The 17,868-nt window shown below is 36.0% G+C and overlaps 1 protein-coding gene and 1 pseudogene across 1 annotated transcript; one reads left to right on the top strand and one right to left on the bottom strand.

The window, feature by feature from the left end:
- Positions 1–6,164: 6,164 nt before the first annotated feature.
- LOC126783877 (BEL1-like homeodomain protein 7) lies at positions 6,165–11,590 on the top strand. Its single transcript, XM_050509409.1, has 5 exons — positions 6,165–6,909; positions 7,614–8,583; positions 9,541–9,920; positions 10,040–10,100; positions 10,698–11,590. The coding sequence occupies exons 2-5, from the start codon at positions 7,681–7,683 to the stop codon at positions 11,334–11,336; spliced, it is 1,983 nt and encodes a 660-aa protein (XP_050365366.1). The 5' UTR covers positions 6,165–6,909; positions 7,614–7,680; the 3' UTR covers positions 11,337–11,590.
- Positions 11,591–13,626: 2,036 nt separating this feature from the next.
- LOC126783874 (beta-galactosidase 3-like) lies at positions 13,627–17,574 on the bottom strand (annotated as a pseudogene).
- Between the last annotated feature and the right edge of the window lie 294 nt (positions 17,575–17,868).

The raw sequence follows: 17,868 nt of genomic DNA, 5'->3' as shown, positions 1-17,868 counted from the left end.
AGTTAGACAAAGCCCAAAAGCCTCCAATAGGAAAAATTTAAGATTCATAGTTTACCAAGCCTACCGGCCCCGGCCCCTTTACCTGAAATCCCTAAAACTCGATATTAATTTCTAGTGTTCTTATATATGAAAAGTAAATAAAAACTAAAACTAATCTAGCGATCTCAAAAGGAAAAATTATCTATTAATTCAAGAAATATTTTCACAAATAAAGAGGGTGCAAACCGTGTAATTATAATGTTTATTTTGAAAATACTAGTCGTCAACACACCATATGAGTGAATAACATTCCACATTTTACATAGTGACTTGTAACTTCCTTATAAAATAGGAGATTATTTTTCTATTTTTTTATGTTTTAAAAATTATTATTTATCTTTCTATCTCTTGAGTATTAAGCAGAATTTGAGATTAACATATATTGAAAAGATATATGCGTAACTTCACAAGTTATTTAAGCGATAAAATGAGTTTAATTTATAAGAATATAAATAATAAATAATTAAATAATAAATTGCAAAAACAAAAGGCCCACAACCATTATCTTGTAGCTCCAACCATGTCACAGCTGACGTAGTTTGGGTATGAATTGGATTCCCGCTTAAACACGCATCACTTCTATTTTGTTTTCTTCTTTACACTAAAATAGAAAAAAGTTAATTAATCATTGATATGAACACCAATTTGTGGAAATAAATTTGCCGACAACCATTCTTATGTCCACCCTTTTAAACTCATGGCATGTGTCCAATTGCTCAATTATTATCTAAATATGAGTTGAGAAAAGACACATGACATGAGTTTAAAAGGGTGAGCACAAGAATGGTGGTCGGCAAATTTGTTTCCTCAATAATTTGATATGATGGTTAATCTCTAAGCTAGGTTTTGAATCCCACATCCAAACAAGACTCTCACAAAGCGTTTTAAATTATCATTCTACGTTACACTACCTATATCATTATATGTTAGACAAGAAGCAAAGAAATATCAAATATGATATAGACTTATGGTACGTACTTTGGTTCTTCTTTGATATAAATATTATCATGGTTAGTCTTATGAATGTAACAATAGACTCTGGAAAAGAAAATAACTTCTTCATTTTCATTGATATAACTATTAAAATTATCAGGCTATCGTTTCAACTTTGCTCTAAAATTGTGTAATTATGATATCATTCGATAAACGTTAGAAAATGTAAACTTTACTCACCACCAAGGTTCTAAAAAGCGTTAGGCGGTATGCAGGCGGAGAATCACCTCCTAGCGCCTAGATGGTTAGGCGGTTTCCTAAGCGGTGCTTAGGCGGTTTCGAATTATTAAATATTTATTTATTTTTATACATATTTAAACTATTTTAATAATTAAAATATATAATGATGTTTAATATTAATTTTAAAAATACTTAAAATAGTCTAAATTCACATAACTTAAGTAGAAAGTGCATAAAAAATATTTGAAGAAAAGATAAATAATGAAACAAATGCAATAATACTATATCTCAATTTATTTCTCTCCAAATTATTTCCTAACTCATTCAGTATCAGACTCAAACTTAATATTCATATTTATTTCATCTTCTTCTGTTGATGAGATTCAGTTTTCAGAAAATAGACAAAGAGTGAGAGTTGCGGCGTCTTTGAGGTTTTTTTTAATGTCAAATGATGGTTGACCGCCTATGACTGAATAGGGCCGCCAAGGACTGATAGGACTGAATAAGGCCGCATAGGACTGCTTAGAACCGCCTAGAACCGCCTAGGCGGCTGCTTAATTCACAAAACGCCACAGATGGCCGCTAAGGCAAAAAGCGTGGCGGTGGGTGACTTCCTAGCGCCTAGGCGCCACCTAAACCGCTGTTTAGAACACTGCTCACCGCATTAGCCTGTTTGTCACAATCATCTGAACACGGTTATTCATTTCACATTACACCCAACAAAAGAGATCATTACTCGTGAAAATTAAAACAATAAGATAGAAGGAGTCCTTTTCCATTACTTTCTTACTAGGCTGCATGAAATCAAGTACGGGTATGTGGAAGCGAAACGTTTGGAAACGCGGAAGTGTGTTTTTTAAAAATTTTAAGAAGCGGGTATGTTTTAGAAACGTCGAAAAAAAATAAATATAAATTATATAAAAAATAAATATAATAACAAATTTGTAGTTTAAGTAACTCAAAATCTCAAACAACTTAAATAACTTGGTGTTCAACATTCAAAATAATACAAATATAATGAGAGATCTATGTATCAACAAGAGATAAGGAGGGTCGGCGACTCAGGGGAGGTTAAAATATGTCGAAATAAGTCATTTGACTCGACGAAGGTAGGTCTGGCACTTCATTAAAAAAATATAAAAAAACATAAAAAACCTTATTTTTTCTATAACACGTTTTTCTGTAACACGTTTCCGTCGCGTTTCTGGAGTGTTCAGCTTCGGAAGCGGGAAACGTGACCCGGAAACGGGAAACGTGAGTGCACGTTTCCGTACTTCCTTAACGGCATATTTCGATATTTCATTACATACGATGCTTAATATCACCAATAAGCTGGTGACTACTACATTTGCAAATGAAATAATCTTTAATCCCATAAAAAAAAGGACTCATAAAAGTGATAAAACTATTTTTTCTGAGCAGTCGGAGGGTAACGTGTCCCCTATCTTAGAAGTTAGAAGCATCCAACAATTTCATTTGCCAACACATTTGTCAACTTGGCTCTCAAAATAGACGATCCCTTGGCCTAGTCCCCAATTAGTTTGTTCATTATTCAAACCAAGCTATATTACTCTACTAATTACTTAATTAGTCACACAAGGTAGTCTCCAGCTGGCACTTCCTCTCATAATTTGTACTAATCTTCTAACTAGTCTTTTATATAACAAAGGATAAGGAGGTGGCTAATCACGAGTTATAAAAGAATAGTTATCAAATGGTTACGTGCAAATGTTTTCTACAATTTTCAGTTATAAAATGAGGGACTTCGTGACTAGCTGATCCTTTCACACACAAAAAATCCGGCTTTAATTATATTATTTGATTGGTCGCATATTTCATTTTAGTTAGGCCAACTTGGATGGGGTTACATAATTAATGTACGGTTTGATGTAAAATGACCCAAGCAACAAAACCTAGAAGATTACATGAATTCCTGCTAAAAAAATGTTACCTAAATTTATAATAATGATAACACCCGATAGATGGAGACCATGGGCCATATTGAGACAATAATGGACATATAGCTTAGGTAAGGTTACCTTTTAGCTTTGGTCACGACCAAATGTCTAAATCTAGCTAGGGAGTTGGATCGTGGTCTTCACAACTTGTTCAACAATTAATGATAATGTTCATGCATGCATGTTTAGAGACGACCTTCATTGCTCTAACTGAATTTTGGGCGTGATCAAACATTCATGCCATAATCAATACCACTTAAGCCTCCTTAATAGTAGCTGGAAAAAAGAAGTCGAAATTGTTTTCGTCATTCGTAATAGTACCACATTGTCATTCAAAAAATAAGTACTATTTGACGAAACAAGAAATTCATCGTTGATCTGAAGCAGGCAATGCACTGCTACTACTCGTTAAGATGAAGAGATTAATTTTACTGGCTTTATTTTTTCTCATATATAACCCTCAATGGTGTAATTGGTAAGAGTCTGATGCCCTAGTATTATGAAGTACAAAAGCTCTTGCCCACCATTTCACAAGTACTTACAAGCAATTGTTAGAATAACTTTAGGTCTTTTGCCGGTTACATTTTGATGAATCCTATGATCCTAATTAAGATTGTTATTTCGGTATAAACTATAGGCTTGGAGGGACTTAATTATCTACATATTCATTAATAAAAAATCATATTATCACACAAAGAGGAGTTGATTTTGATCTCAAAAAAAAAAAAAAAAAAAAAGAGGAGTTGATTTTCATATGGGTTTGTGTCTTTAATTTGTAATGGGTCATTATATAAATATCCTAGACATTTTTTTTAATCTAAATATCCTAGAAACTTTAGAGATGGAAGTAATAAAAAGGAAAGGAGCCCTGCTGCCCCTTAGGAAGGGGAAGTGCTCAATCCATCGATCATTTACTTCACTTTCCTTTAATTTTGGGTCAAAAGAGCAAATTTATACAATAATTACCAATTAGGCTAGTGTCAGAAACCAATTACGTCAAAAAAAAAATCAGACTGGCCAGAAGTGTCAGGTATCCCACCAGCCAATCACATCCGTCCGTTGGATATCGACGTTCGGGAGTCCCGAGGTTATTAGGACTAGTGTGTCCTTTCCCAGGTCAAGCTGCCCCTTCGCGGAGTCAACATTTTTCCTAATTAAATGTTTGACCCGGACCTAATTACCAAACTCGTGTTTTTTTGAGGTTGTTGGTGGTATTTCAAGGCTTGTACCATGCAAAGTTACAAATTATTGATGCATTAATTGGTGGCTTTGCTTTTATGTTTATTAAGGTATGCCTTCCCATCACATTGGTTCATTTAACAAACTTAGAAAGAAGTTTTTTTTTAAAAAGTATTTTAGACCTGTAAAAGGGGTTTACAAAAAGAAAAAACAACTAATTCAAAAGGTAAAATTTATAAATTTCACCAAATGGGCATCACTGATGTCTAGTTAGTTAAAAATTATAAATTTAGTGCTCTAATTATTTTGAAAAAATCGGTAAGATTGCTAACTGTCGGGATTATTAATCGATATATCAGTGAATTGATTAATTTAGAGCGTACTTTGTAGGTCGGTGAGGTTGGCACTAGTGAGGTGCCCGTGAAGATTGTTAATGTGAGCTTACTTGTCGCACATGTAATTTTTGATTAGTTGTTTAGGAAAAATTTCCTGTAATGTATGACTACAATGGTTGATTTGTTGTAGAGACGTGACTGTCATATGAACAAGATGACATAATATTGTTTTTCTCTTGAGAATGAGAAAATTGCATTATACACAATTGGGATACCAATATAAGATAAAGTAAGGGAGAGTCAACTATGAGAGTCCCACGATCTAAATTGAAAGGCAGGAAACAAAAGAGAAAGACTATTGTGTGATTTCCCTTTTTTTTTTTTTTAAGTTGAGGGTGTGATTTCCCTTTTTTTTTTTTTTTAAGTTGAGGGTGTGATTTCCCTTCACCGCACTCAATTTGTTTTGTGGTTTGTAGTTTCTTTTCCAGCAAGAAGTAAAGTAATCCCACTAGGTTCCAAAAGGGCTACACTTTTTTTTTGCCCATATTTCTAATGACTCACTTCACTACTCATGAAATGGATGCCTTTTTCTTGTTAGCATCTAAAAGATTATAACATCGAAAGGAAAAGCTAAAGGTGGGGGAAGGGAATGCAAATATGTAGTATACTAGCTAAGTAGCTAGTGTCAATTAGTGGGTTAGGCAAGTTCTATCTGCATTCAAACTCTCCAACCCCATCACTACGATGAAGTGTATATATATACCTATATAAAATATTTTTTGGGGTAAAATATAAATATATAATATAAAACTCAAATTTAATTAATAGTTTCATATTTCAAAACTACCCTGAATTATTAGATTGTACTACAAGAGAGAAATTTTAATCCATTATCAAAAGATGTTTAGAAAGATAATACGGTACAAGTATCAAAAGTACGAATCTTACTTAAGTATCTATTTATTAGTAGTGCTTATAGTAATTCTTGATACGAAATAATGCCTAGAGTTGTATTCACATATGTTTTGACTGTTTAATTACCAAGAACGCTCATCATAAGAAAAAGTGGTAATTTTCTCTCATGTAAATAGTTAAATCAAAAAGAAAGAGAACTAGGATGATAGAGACAAATATGCAATATCATTAAGAATTGGGAGAGAATTAGAAATATAAAAAGATGAAGGGACCACTTGTGCAAAAGTCTGATATTAGTTGGCACTAAACGACAATTACAGTGATATGGGCACCTACTGCTAATGGTGCCGACCTTCTTCACATTTAATAATTTTTATTTTCTGAATATATTGTTGAAGACAAAAGTAAAATCATGAAATTAGAATGCAAAATTTAGAGCCTAGAAGCTAGAAGCTGAGGACAGAGAAATTATAAGAATAAAAAAAAGTGGAATATGCAATTATATGGTGGATATTGCAGCAGCAAAACCAGACCTTCCATGCTGTGTATGGATGAGAGAGACAGCCATAGAGGTTCAAGTTAGAGAGAGAGAGAGAGAGATGGAAGGGGGTTTAAGAGAGGGTTTCAGGTCCACCAACTGGTAGTTAGAGATTGAGCTCCTTAACCAAACTCTTGATTCATCATCAATCAAAGTTCAAGTCTTTGAAACAAGGAAGAAGAAGAAGAAGGAAATACAGAGAATTCTGAAACAGAGCACCAACTACAGCTTTGGTTGGTTTTTTTTTACTCAAAGCTAAACTACCAAGAAGAGCTAAGAAAACCCACCAAAGCCCAAAAATGGAATCCCATTTCTGGAAAAAAAGCAAAGCCATCATCTTTCCTTGAGTGACATAGTAAAACTCCTCTCTTTTTCTCCGTAGTTTTTCTTTCCCTAGAGAGAGAAGCCTCTGTTTCAGACTCTGCTTCTCTTTCTCTCTCTTCCGTTTTGCGTGCGTGTGAGTCTCACGTGGGGTTTTGAAGCAGTGATGCTAATGGATGAAGAATATCTATGATTGCAAAGAAGAGAGAGAGAGAGAGAGAGAGAGAGAGAGAGAGAGAGAGAAGAAACTAAAAGTGAAGAAACTCCCAAGTCTCTTTTGAAATAATACTCTTGTTTCACTTGTCTCTGTATCTTTGGTTGGATAAAGAACTTAGTTCTTGGGATCGGAAAGTGTTTCGGTTCTGAGAGGGACTCTGTTTAAGCGATCGGGTGTTGTTCTCTAAGACTTTTCTGTTCCCTCAAACAACCCACAACTGTTGCAGGTTCCCAGGTACTTTTTTTCTTTCTATTCTCCTATAAATCTTTACTGTCGTTAATCTTCAATATTATCCTTTTGCTTCTTTATGTCTCTAATTTTTGCTTCTAATTTTGGTTGTAGTACGTGGATTTAATTGGTTCTGTCTTTGTTTGTTAATATGATGATCCTTTGTTCTTTTCATGCTGTTTATCTCTTATGTTTTCTTCTTGCCTTTCAAATATCTTGTTAGGGTAAAGGTTTTTTGTTAATTTTTTCTTGATTTAGATCTTGTATTGGGTTGAATTCTGTTCTTGTATGCATGAGGTTTCTAGGTTGTTGCTACTCATTTGTACTTGGAAGACTGTCGACATTCATTAACTAATAGTAGGAAATGGAGAAAATGAGTAATTTCCCAAACCCTTCTACTGATTCTTAGTAATTAGAAACTGACCTCCTCTCATTTTTCCCATTTCTTTAAACGAGAGTAATTTCTAAACCATGTTTCTCCCTTGAAATCTAAGAAATCCATATGTAACTATTAGCTCCTGTTTGTGTTGCTTACAGTCAATTCTTTTCCGTTTTGGGAGGATGGCGTGGGATCTAAGTAATATATTTTTGATGTTTGAGTAGTTTGTCTTCAATTGCTGGATTACTGGTGGGATTAAATTTATTAGATTCTCAACTATAGTGTTAAGTACTAATTATGGGAAGTTGTGTGCTCGTTTTCTGTTTCTCAGCTTTGGGGTCAAGTATGTGATCTGTGTCAAATACAACTGGGCAAGAAGATTTCGAAGTTTAACAAAGATGGCAACTTATTACAGTAATTCAAATGATGAAAAAGATGGTACACCAATGCTCTATTCAAGGGAACTCTCAACTAGTACATATCCAGAAACGCCTGTTCTTTCTGGAAACATGATGATGTATATGAACTCGGGGTCATACTCAGATACATTAGCTGGAAGTTCTCAGAACCAAAACAACTGCATTGAAGTTGTTTCTTCTGTGGGGGCTTTGGATGGTAACACCCAACAGCAGGATATCTTATCACATCTAGGTGGCTCACGTATAGGAGAGCTGAATCCTTATGCATGGAGAGATAGTAGAAATGAGATGCCCGTAACGAACCCAATAGATGGTTCTGCAGCTATTCTTCATGGTGGACAGAACTTGCAAGGTCAGGGATTGTCCCTCAGCCTCTCATCAGGAATGCAAGTGCCTTCTATGTCATACCGGAATCCCAATATGGGTTTTGCCTCATTCGCAAGTCCTAATTCATCATTTTCAAGTGAGGGCAGGAATGGCTCTTTCAGAGATGATCAGCCAAGAAATGTCGAATATATGCAACCTAGTTTCCCTGGAGGCAATGCAGATTCAAGTAAAGGGGACTTGTCTCCATATGGGATGTCGAGTATTGCAAGGAACATTCCTAATTCCAAGTACCTGAAAGCAGCACAACAACTACTTGATGAAGTTGTCAATGTCCAGAAAGCACTGAAGCTGCATGATAGGGAGAAGAACGAAGGTGCAAGTGATCATACGATGAAGGGTTTCAAGGAGGGTGATGATAGATCAAAGAACGAGATTGAAAGTGGAGAATCTTCAAACCCCCAAGAGTCCGCCAGTGACTCACCGTGTGAGCTTTCACATGCTGAGAAACAAGAGTTGCAAAACAAGATGACTAAACTTCTGTCTATGTTAGATGAGGTATGAGCACTGCAGATATCTCTTATTTGATTAATTATTCTTTAACTTCCTCATTTGATCACAATGTTTAACACCATAAAATGATCTTTATTTTTATTATGTGGTTAGGGTTTTTTAAGTAGTATTGTTCACTAGATTCCTACAACACCTGTCTTGATTACTGCTTATATTTTTCTTTGATTAAGAAGGTAATATTATATTGCCTAGTTATTAATCTTATTAGTTTCAACAGGAATTGTGATGCTTTTAGTCTAAGATGTAAGTGAGGTGCATAACATATTGTAATCAAAGTCTAAGTAAACAAATGAAAAAGGGTTTACAAGTGATGATTGGTTATGGGATGCCACTAAGTCTTGGAATTTCTTTCCACCTTCCCTGTGTCAAATAGATTCTAAAAAGATGAGGAGCTTAAACCAAATACTATCTGTTTAACATTTGTCAAAAGAAACTTACCCAGTAATGAAGATGACAGGATGATAGTATATCTGGTGCGGCTGTGTTTCTTTTTTGTGGATAATAATATTTTTCTATCCAGTTTGATGTTGGAGTTGATCATGCTAATTTACTTGAACCAACAAAATGAGTAGAATTCTGGTTGCGAATTCCTATTATATGATTGTTCTAGGTATGGCATTTTTCACCAAACCTGAAGTGGGATGTCTATGAAGTATGAACTTGGTCATCTTTAAAGTTTTTGCTCCTCCCGTATTAGTTCTGTGATGGATTTAATTACCCTTTCTTATTTATCTTGCTACTGCTTTTAGTGTTAAGAACTCACTTATCGAATTATTTAAAATTTCATGTCTCTCATGAACTATGCCTACATGATATAGGTTCATATGGAAACTATTTGTACTTTTGAGAGCTTGGATACATGAGGTGTTCAATTACATCACTATATTGGATCTTCTCTATTTTCCATGATTTGTAATTGTGTTCACATGTCCATCATTACAGGTTGATAGAAGGTACAAACAATATTATCATCAGATGCAGATTGTGGTATCATCGTTTGATGTGATAGCAGGAAGCGGGGCAGCTAAACCATACACAGGAGTTGCTCTTCAAACCATTTCTCGCCACTTTCGATGCTTACGTGATGCAATTACTGGTCAGATACGAACAACCCAAAAAGGCCTTGGGGAGCAAGGCACTTCAGGAAACATTAAAGGGGTTGGAATTACTCGCCTCCGTTACGTGGATCAGCAGCTCAGGCAGCAAAGAGCCCTTCAGCAGCTTGGTATGATGCAACAGCATGCATGGAGGCCACAAAGAGGTCTGCCAGAAAGTTCTGTTTCCATTCTGCGAGCATGGCTATTTGAACATTTCCTCCATCCGTATGTCCTCTTGATTTTTACTTTTTTACTCGATTTTTTTTACTTAAACATGTATTTACTTTGAATCGAACCGGATTTTGTCACTTCATAATCTAAAATTGAATGTTGATATTTGTCAGCTATCCCAAGGATTCTGATAAGATCATGCTAGCAAGGCAGACAGGCTTAACGAGAAGTCAGGTAATGATGAAGTAATCTAATTTAATGTAGCATTTTGCTAGCTAGGCCGTAATAAAGAAGACAGACTGACTGGGGGTAGGATTATTTGTTTGTATCCTCTTTGTTCCTTGCTAAATTGCAAAATCAGGAGATGATGACCTATACTTTCATGAGATACAAAGTGGAATTCAGTTGTGAAAAAAGTAGACACATATCTAGTTGGGAAAGAAATAGAGAGCAAAGTAATAAGGGGAGAAGAATAGTTTACTTTTCACCTATCCTTCAGACCTTTCCAAACAATGTCTTTAGGATGTGCGTGTTGCAGTTCTGAGGGGTATCTGGATATTCTTTTCTTTTACTTGGCTAAAAAGAGAAAACAAGAAAATTTCTGTCTATATCAACTATCAAGGGGTGAGGAAGTAGCAGTTCTTTGCTATACATGTGACCCTAATTTAGTCATTATCTTTTTCCTATAACTTTTATTGTTGATAAATATCGTAATTCCACGTTAAATTATTCATGAAAGTTAATTTCAAATATGAGATAACATACCAGTTTAAGTTCATGTAACTTGAGATCAAGAAGTTCATAACTGTACTTTTTTTTATTGCTGAACAGGTCTCAAATTGGTTTATAAATGCACGGGTGCGTCTCTGGAAACCCATGGTTGAGGAGATGTACAACGAAGAGGCTGGTGATGCTGAAATGGAATCTAATTCTTCATCTGAAAATGCACCCCAAACCAAAAAAGGTGAAAAGAGGACCCTAGAAGATGCAGGAGAAGATGTGCAGCCTAGTTCAAGTTCCCCAGGAACTGATAGATGCAGCACAGGACGATTTATGGACTCCAAATCTGATCATTATGATGTGGAAATGGCTGGATCCACTGGGACCGTCAGCTTCCAAAATGGGACTCGTCGTGACGGTGAAAGGCCTGGTATGGATGAAAGTAGTTTCTTTTCTGATGGAATGGTTCAGTCTGATAGGAACAGTGAAAGATTTGTGACTGCGTACCACATGCCGGAACTGGGGAGGTTTGAAAGTGGAAGCGGCGTGTCTCTAACATTGGGGTTGCAGCATTGTGATGGTGGTAACATTCCTATCTCTAGTGGGACTCCTCACAGTTTTGTTGCCGTGAGAGACGATGATTTGTACAATGCAGCAGCTTCTTCCGTTGGTACAGAGACCACAGATTTCGACCAGCAGCACAGATTTGGTTCCTCCCATCTATTACGTGCGCGTGATTTTGTCGTATGAAAGATCCTTCATTGCTTATCCACATTGGTTATGTTGATTCTTAGGGGGAGAAGACAACAGATAGTGTTAGGGTTTTGACTTGTGACATGCTTGCAAGTGTTGAAAGGAAAGATTATTCTCCTTGAAACATTGGAAACATAAAAGTCAGTTGTAATATATGATCGAAGAACTTGATCGAAGCTCAGCATATTTGTAAAGATAAGATCCATATTATTTCTTTAATGTGCAAAGGGAAAATGTACAATCGATGCCAACTGTTGGTGATGGTACTCAAGAGAAGAAGAAAACAAGAAACATTTATATATAGTTTGTAATAATAAGGCTTCTGTACGTGGAATTGTCTGACGATAATTATAATGTTGCAAAGTAGTCCAATTCATAAGTGGCAACAGAGACACATTCTGGCATATGTTGTTTTGCTTGTTTATCAGCTTGGCAGACTTTTGGTCCTACTAGGCTACTATTCTCAATCTGTGATCATATATGATTTATATTATCTTCCACCTACAATCCAGAAGGTAAGGCTTGTTTGGTGAAAGCTAGCACTCTTGGCGAAACAAAATAGTGAAATATTACCTGCGGATTATGTATAGATACGAATCTCTCTAGTTGAAAATCAGAAGGATAAATGGTAGATAGTAGTTTCTTATAAAGTTAATGGTTTTGAACATATGAAATTAGGCCAGCTCATTTCAGGTAAAGTTGAAATGTGCAGGGATTTACCATTTCCAGAGCCAAGTTTTAGAAAGCATTGAACTGAAGCCATAGCTGACTTTGATATTTCAGAATGCATTCTCAAACATCACTGATCATAGCGGATACCAAGTTTTATTATAAAGACGGTAGATCAGATAACAGATATGCAAAAGATTGAACAGGATATCCTATGGAAATGAATCCATATTAGTTCTAGAATTAGTAAAATACCTTTGTTTTGGCCAAAACATCTTTTTTTATTGCATAAATATAATCATCGATTCACATACTCATGAGAAGAAACATCAAGTTTTATTATGAACGTCGAATATCACATGCATTTCGCAGCTAGCAAAGACATTGTCTATCAGAGCTAGCTATATATTTAATTATCACGTTTTATTTTACGGAAGGAAACCAACTTCTTATGCTTTGTGGCTACATCTTCCGTCACCGTGGCCACAACGGAAATAATATCAGGGTGGCCTTCAATACTGATGACAAATCGGAAAGTGTGGATCCCAGTTTCCCTTCCCTTGTACTCCGCGAATATCAAGTTTTGGAACGGCAAGTTTTCGCCGGATTCCTTGTTGTGTTGGGAAATTGCAAACTCCGCGAGTATAAACGTATGGAGGTCACTGTTTGGTATGGGCGTCCAATCACCGCCACCAACACCAACGTCTGCAGTGGAGAAGAGAGGTAAGAGAAGAGCAAGGATTGCCAAGAGGTGGTAAGTAGTGGCCATGATGATGAACGATAAATACCAATTCGAGTTTTACTAGATAGAAGTGTTGAGAGAGATAGGGAGAGTTGTAGTGCATGGTTTTATATATACATGTGTGGCCGTGTGGGTGGAGTAATATGGCTGGATTCAAGTAATTTTTGAAACTGATAGATTCATTGTTTTACCGGATTCAAGTAATGCAGTAAATTTATGGAGTCTACGTTCTAATAATCAAATCAATTACGTATATGGATAACAAATTAATTAATTACTTACGGTACGATACTACAATATCTTACTGATTAATTAGTTTTCTATGAATATTAAAGATGGTCCAACTGTTGTGAGTTTTGTGCCTTACTTGGTTGACTGGAATATAGTATGAAATGTGTTTACGCAGTTTCCTTTGGAGGATGAAATGGAATTGATCTTTCCATTTGTAATGTTTGGAAGAATTCAAGACTTGATTAGGAAATAGCTTAAATTATTTTTTTATCTGAAAATTTCCAATCAAATTTATAATTTACTGACTTTCCAATAATACCCAACCAGATTAATATGATAATTAAATTAGAAAATAATGTGTCTAATTACACTACCGTAAATTGATTAGATTTTGTGAAGGACAATATAAGTAATATTGAATTCATTTCCATTGAATTAATGAATTTAATTTATACTCCATACTATCTCCCACCATCCAAACGGGTCAGGAGCTAAATCATTCTCTGGAATGAAGCAAAAATTATGTTTGCAACCACTTGGTTGGCGATCCATCAAACCCCTGGACGCAGCTAGTGTGGTCATGCGAGAAAGTTGTCATCGGTAAACTTCAATTTTTAGTTTTACAACTTAACCAGCAATTACGAAATGTTTTTTTCAATTTACAATCTAACCGGCACACAATTGTCAGGTGTGTTTCTATCCTTCAAACAAACCTCACACATATTCACACATGTAGGATCTACTGGCCCTTTCTTTTCCGTCTTTATCCAAATCATCTACAGCCCATTCATCTTGTTCCCAACCAGCATCACCGAGTATATGAGGAACTAACCGGCAATCCAACAGCTATACTGACAAGTGAGATTGCAGGAGGACATGTCCTGTAAACGTATATCTCTTGTTTTTCCTAGTCCCATACGCATACGCTGATCCTAACATTACAGCAAATTACTAGGTTTAGGCACTACGAGCATAGTTCTTCTGTACAAAACTCAGAGAACTATTTCTCTTTTAAGTCATAGCTATATGGTGTATTTCTCCAGGAAATAAGCATATCATCAATTTACCTGAGACCTGCCCATTGATAAAGACATGCATAGCATTGCCAGCTGATTGCACTGTCAGAGTTGGATGTTGACCGCCACGCAGAAATGATTCAGATGATTTTATGTCGACACTATAAACATCAATTATGCTCAATTAGTTGCATTGATAGGATTTACATGTTCAAAGAATAATGTTTAAAGAGCAGGAATCAGGTGATTTTATCTTACTTGGTTGTGTATCATAAGTAATCACTCGAGTCTCTGGTGATGTTCAACTGATCTAAGAGACCAATACCTGTCAGTTTTGTATTACTAGCAACTGAAGAAATGTCTTCACTGAAGGTTTCCCATGAGCGCAACTTAGAGTTTGAAGAAAAAAACTGTTTTTGGGATGTGTGAACTCCCACCTGAAATGAAGAGCATAATGACCGACTCTATCATTACTGTGCATACACTATTTTAAATAATAAGGAAATAGAGCTGTACAATAATTCGACACTCCTGACATAATGAATTGTTGGAATGAGACTATTTCAGAGTTTTTGGGAAAGGCACTGGTGGCAGTTTATGCACCAGTGTGGAAAATATAAAATGTTGAGTAAGCACTTGAGACACTGTAGTTACCATATATAGTTTCTTTACTTACTTGGGCAGTGTTGTATACAACGTTCTTACAATCTGGAAGGATGCTGATGGACCAGGGTGGGAGGTGGTACTTCATCTCATTGAAAGTCATCGTCGCAGCTGACTTTGTATTGTAGTTTGAGAGCATAGCTGCACAGCCTCCTGACTTGGATGAGAAAACGTGTGCCTGGAATTTGAATTTCTTCAATGAACAAGCATACACATATATTCCGGACTGACATAAACGCGATTCCTCTGAACTTTACGTTAAAAAAAAAAAGCAGTAGTTCCTTTCTAAAATTATTGCAGGCCAGATTTAAAACAATAATTCATAAGTTTCTTGAAAAATAAAAAACAATACGGTAAGAACGCATAGAGCTCCTTCGACCTTCTGATAGCTTTCTCAATCTTTCTGAATAATTTTACTAATCAACAAAAATTTAAAAGATGAAGCGGCTTTTACCTTGTACCATGAGAAAGAAGGAAAAAAAATTGTTGCTTTGAAGCACAATTTATGACACTTGGAGCCCTTAGAAAAGCCAACAAACCTGTTCATAATTCCCCAAGGATGTAACAGTTGAATCAGCGTTTAACAGGGCTTGCTCACATATCTTAACAGCCTTATGGAATTCCTTCAAGTGGCTGTGTTTGGGTTGCCTGATCAAGCCAATCATGCCAGCCAAGAGTTAGAAGACTGCAAACTTAAAAGTACTTGCATATTATGATATACCTATGAAAAAAATAACATTAGAGAAGAATCAGAAGATATTTACTATAATATTTCAAAGCCATTGCCATTACCGGGTCGATGTTCTTACCATAATCGTCAATGGGTGCATCATAGTCATAATTGGTAGTAATAAATGGACGTATCACAGTTCTTCCAAAGTTTGTTAGGTACTGCAGGCAATGATTAGCAGTTTAGCTCAAATATCTTTTATCTGTGAGAGAGGTAGCACAGAAATATATGAAGATTCAAGAGTCCAAAGTCTAGTTAGATCATAAAGTTTACTTAACCACACATAATGCTTCATTTGATTACTAAAATATTATACAAGTAAAAAAGTTTAAGCTTCTAATACAACCTTCCTTTTTATCAGACTAGGCTATGATTTCTGAATAGAACAATACATATATGGCGTATTGCAGGTAGGATTAGTGACAAGTACTGCGTTAAACAAATTAACTCACCGTGTAATAATTTATGAAGGAGCCTCTGTTTTGAATGAATCGAGGAACTCCAAACGCCAAATCATCAACAGGTCACTTATAAATTGGACCACCAAATTCTGTAAATCTTTAAGGTCACAAATTAAATTGTAAATATCCAATGCAGAAGGTTTTGAGAGCCAAAGATATATGTAAAACTTACCAGCCGATCCAAGCCTCAGTCCTAAGTGAGGGCTTGTATGGGTTGTTTGGAGAAAAATAATCGCAAAAAAAAAAAAAACCATTGCAAATGTTTATCTGTGAACAAGAATGTGCAAATGTTTAATCATTACATCTCCCCCTTTCAGTAATAAAAAAACGCTTTAACTACTTTGACATATATTCTTTCGCTTTGAACCTTACGCAAATTGTAGGGAATAACCTTACTCAAGTTACCCAACGATGGGATACATAAAACTCCTAACAGAAAATAAGACAGACAAAAATGGTAATTTAATGTAATTTAGTGTGATATATGCAACAGGTTTTAACACAAACTTCAAGGGTGATGTTCATATGCTCACCACTGGGTCTGGGGCATCCTGTTGCTTGCACATGACCCATGGAACACCAGTATCCATCCCAACAGCCATCTCTGCAGCCCAAGTCATGTATGCATGACCAGCAGAACCAAAAAGCTTTTTGGCTCATATCCGTCCTCAATCTGCAATATATAAATATCAGTTAATGAAGTTAGAGCACTACCAACCTAATAGTGAAAAAGCCTTCATTTTTCCTCTCTTTTCTCTTATATCTCAGTTTTATCATCTAAGCTGATAGTAGTGTCAAGTTAAACCTCACCTCTAGAAGCGTTCTACAACTAAGCTGATGGTACAGTAATTACATAGAAATAAAACATTTCTAAGAGAAGACTACCTGAGAAAGGATGATGGGGCCACCTTGGACGGAAATAGCTTTTCATGCTTCAGCAATTTGACAATCTTCTTGGTAAATTGCTGCATTTCTGACTGCAACACCAAGGTGAGCAAGAGCCTAAGTTAGCTAATTCATCGACAACTTGAATTTCCAATCACGTATCCTTACTGATCACTCCACACACACAAAACTTTGAAAGGCTCATTATCTGTTCTGAAGCTAATGCCTGGAACATACTTAAGCCAAACAGAAAATTCCATTCTGAACAAATGTATGGCCCAATGCGAAGATTGACATAGATCCCCGCCTCTTGGACCGTCTTAATGAAGCAAACGAGATCATTTCTCCCTTCAAATGTTTACTACAACCCAATTAAGACAAATGAGAAAAACAAAATGGATAGTTTGAACAAAATGCAGTCTCTAATAATAGCAGAAAATCACAGTACATTGCCAGGAGAAGGCTCATGAAGATTCCAAAACACACAAGTGTCTATAACATCCAACCCACCATCTTTGGCCTTCTCTATAAGACCTCCCACATCTGCATTTCATTAACACTATACACTATTAGGGTCATCAAAAAAAATTCAAAAATCAATCACATACTGCTTACAGAATGTGGTACTGAGAATCCAAGAAGATGGTGGTGGGGGGGGGGGGGGGGGAAATAATACCTCAGGAGTACTTCTAGGATAGTGTGTGGACCCAGAAAAGAGAATTCTCCTCTGCCCATCAATGACAAGAGCTTTCCTGTCATAGCTAACACTGCACTGTATCAGCTGAAAGCACAATGACAGCAACACTGTGCAGAGCAGAACCCAGCTCAAAGCTCCCATTTTTCTCAGACAAAGAAGAAAGAAGTGTGATAAAGGAAATGTGAAAGTGGATTGAAATGTGGTCACTACCAAGCAGTGAAGGGCCAAAAGAGTTCAGTTATACATGCACAGAGAGCCAATGGTTGCAAAGAGAAAAGAACAAGGTATTTACTTATTTAGGGGCAAAGGGTATCACCCAAAGTCCCAAACTGTAGCAAAAGACCAAAAAAGTCACTTCACTCGGAGATACTTCGTGTTGCAGAGAATGTATGGAGCACAATGGGCAATGACATTGATAATGCGAGACGGGACAGA

The sequence above is a fragment of the Argentina anserina genome, chromosome 2 (genome assembly GCF_933775445.1).
Source record: "Argentina anserina chromosome 2, drPotAnse1.1, whole genome shotgun sequence".
NCBI classification, from domain to species: domain Eukaryota; kingdom Viridiplantae; phylum Streptophyta; class Magnoliopsida; order Rosales; family Rosaceae; genus Argentina; species Argentina anserina.
This window is presented reverse-complemented; position numbering and strand designations above follow the sequence as displayed.

What these genes read in the sequence shown, in the direction of transcription:
- LOC126783877 (XM_050509409.1), top strand. Translation starts at nt 7,681, where the DNA reads ATGGCAACTTATTACAGTAATTCAAATGATGAAAAAGATGGTACACCA. An exon ending in TTTGAACATTTCCTCCATCC is followed by an intron (nt 9,921 to 10,039) that starts GTATGTCCTCTT and finishes GATATTTGTCAG; the next exon opens with CTATCCCAAGGATTCTGATA. An exon ending in CAGGCTTAACGAGAAGTCAG is followed by an intron (nt 10,101 to 10,697) that starts GTAATGATGAAG and finishes ATTGCTGAACAG; the next exon opens with GTCTCAAATTGGTTTATAAA.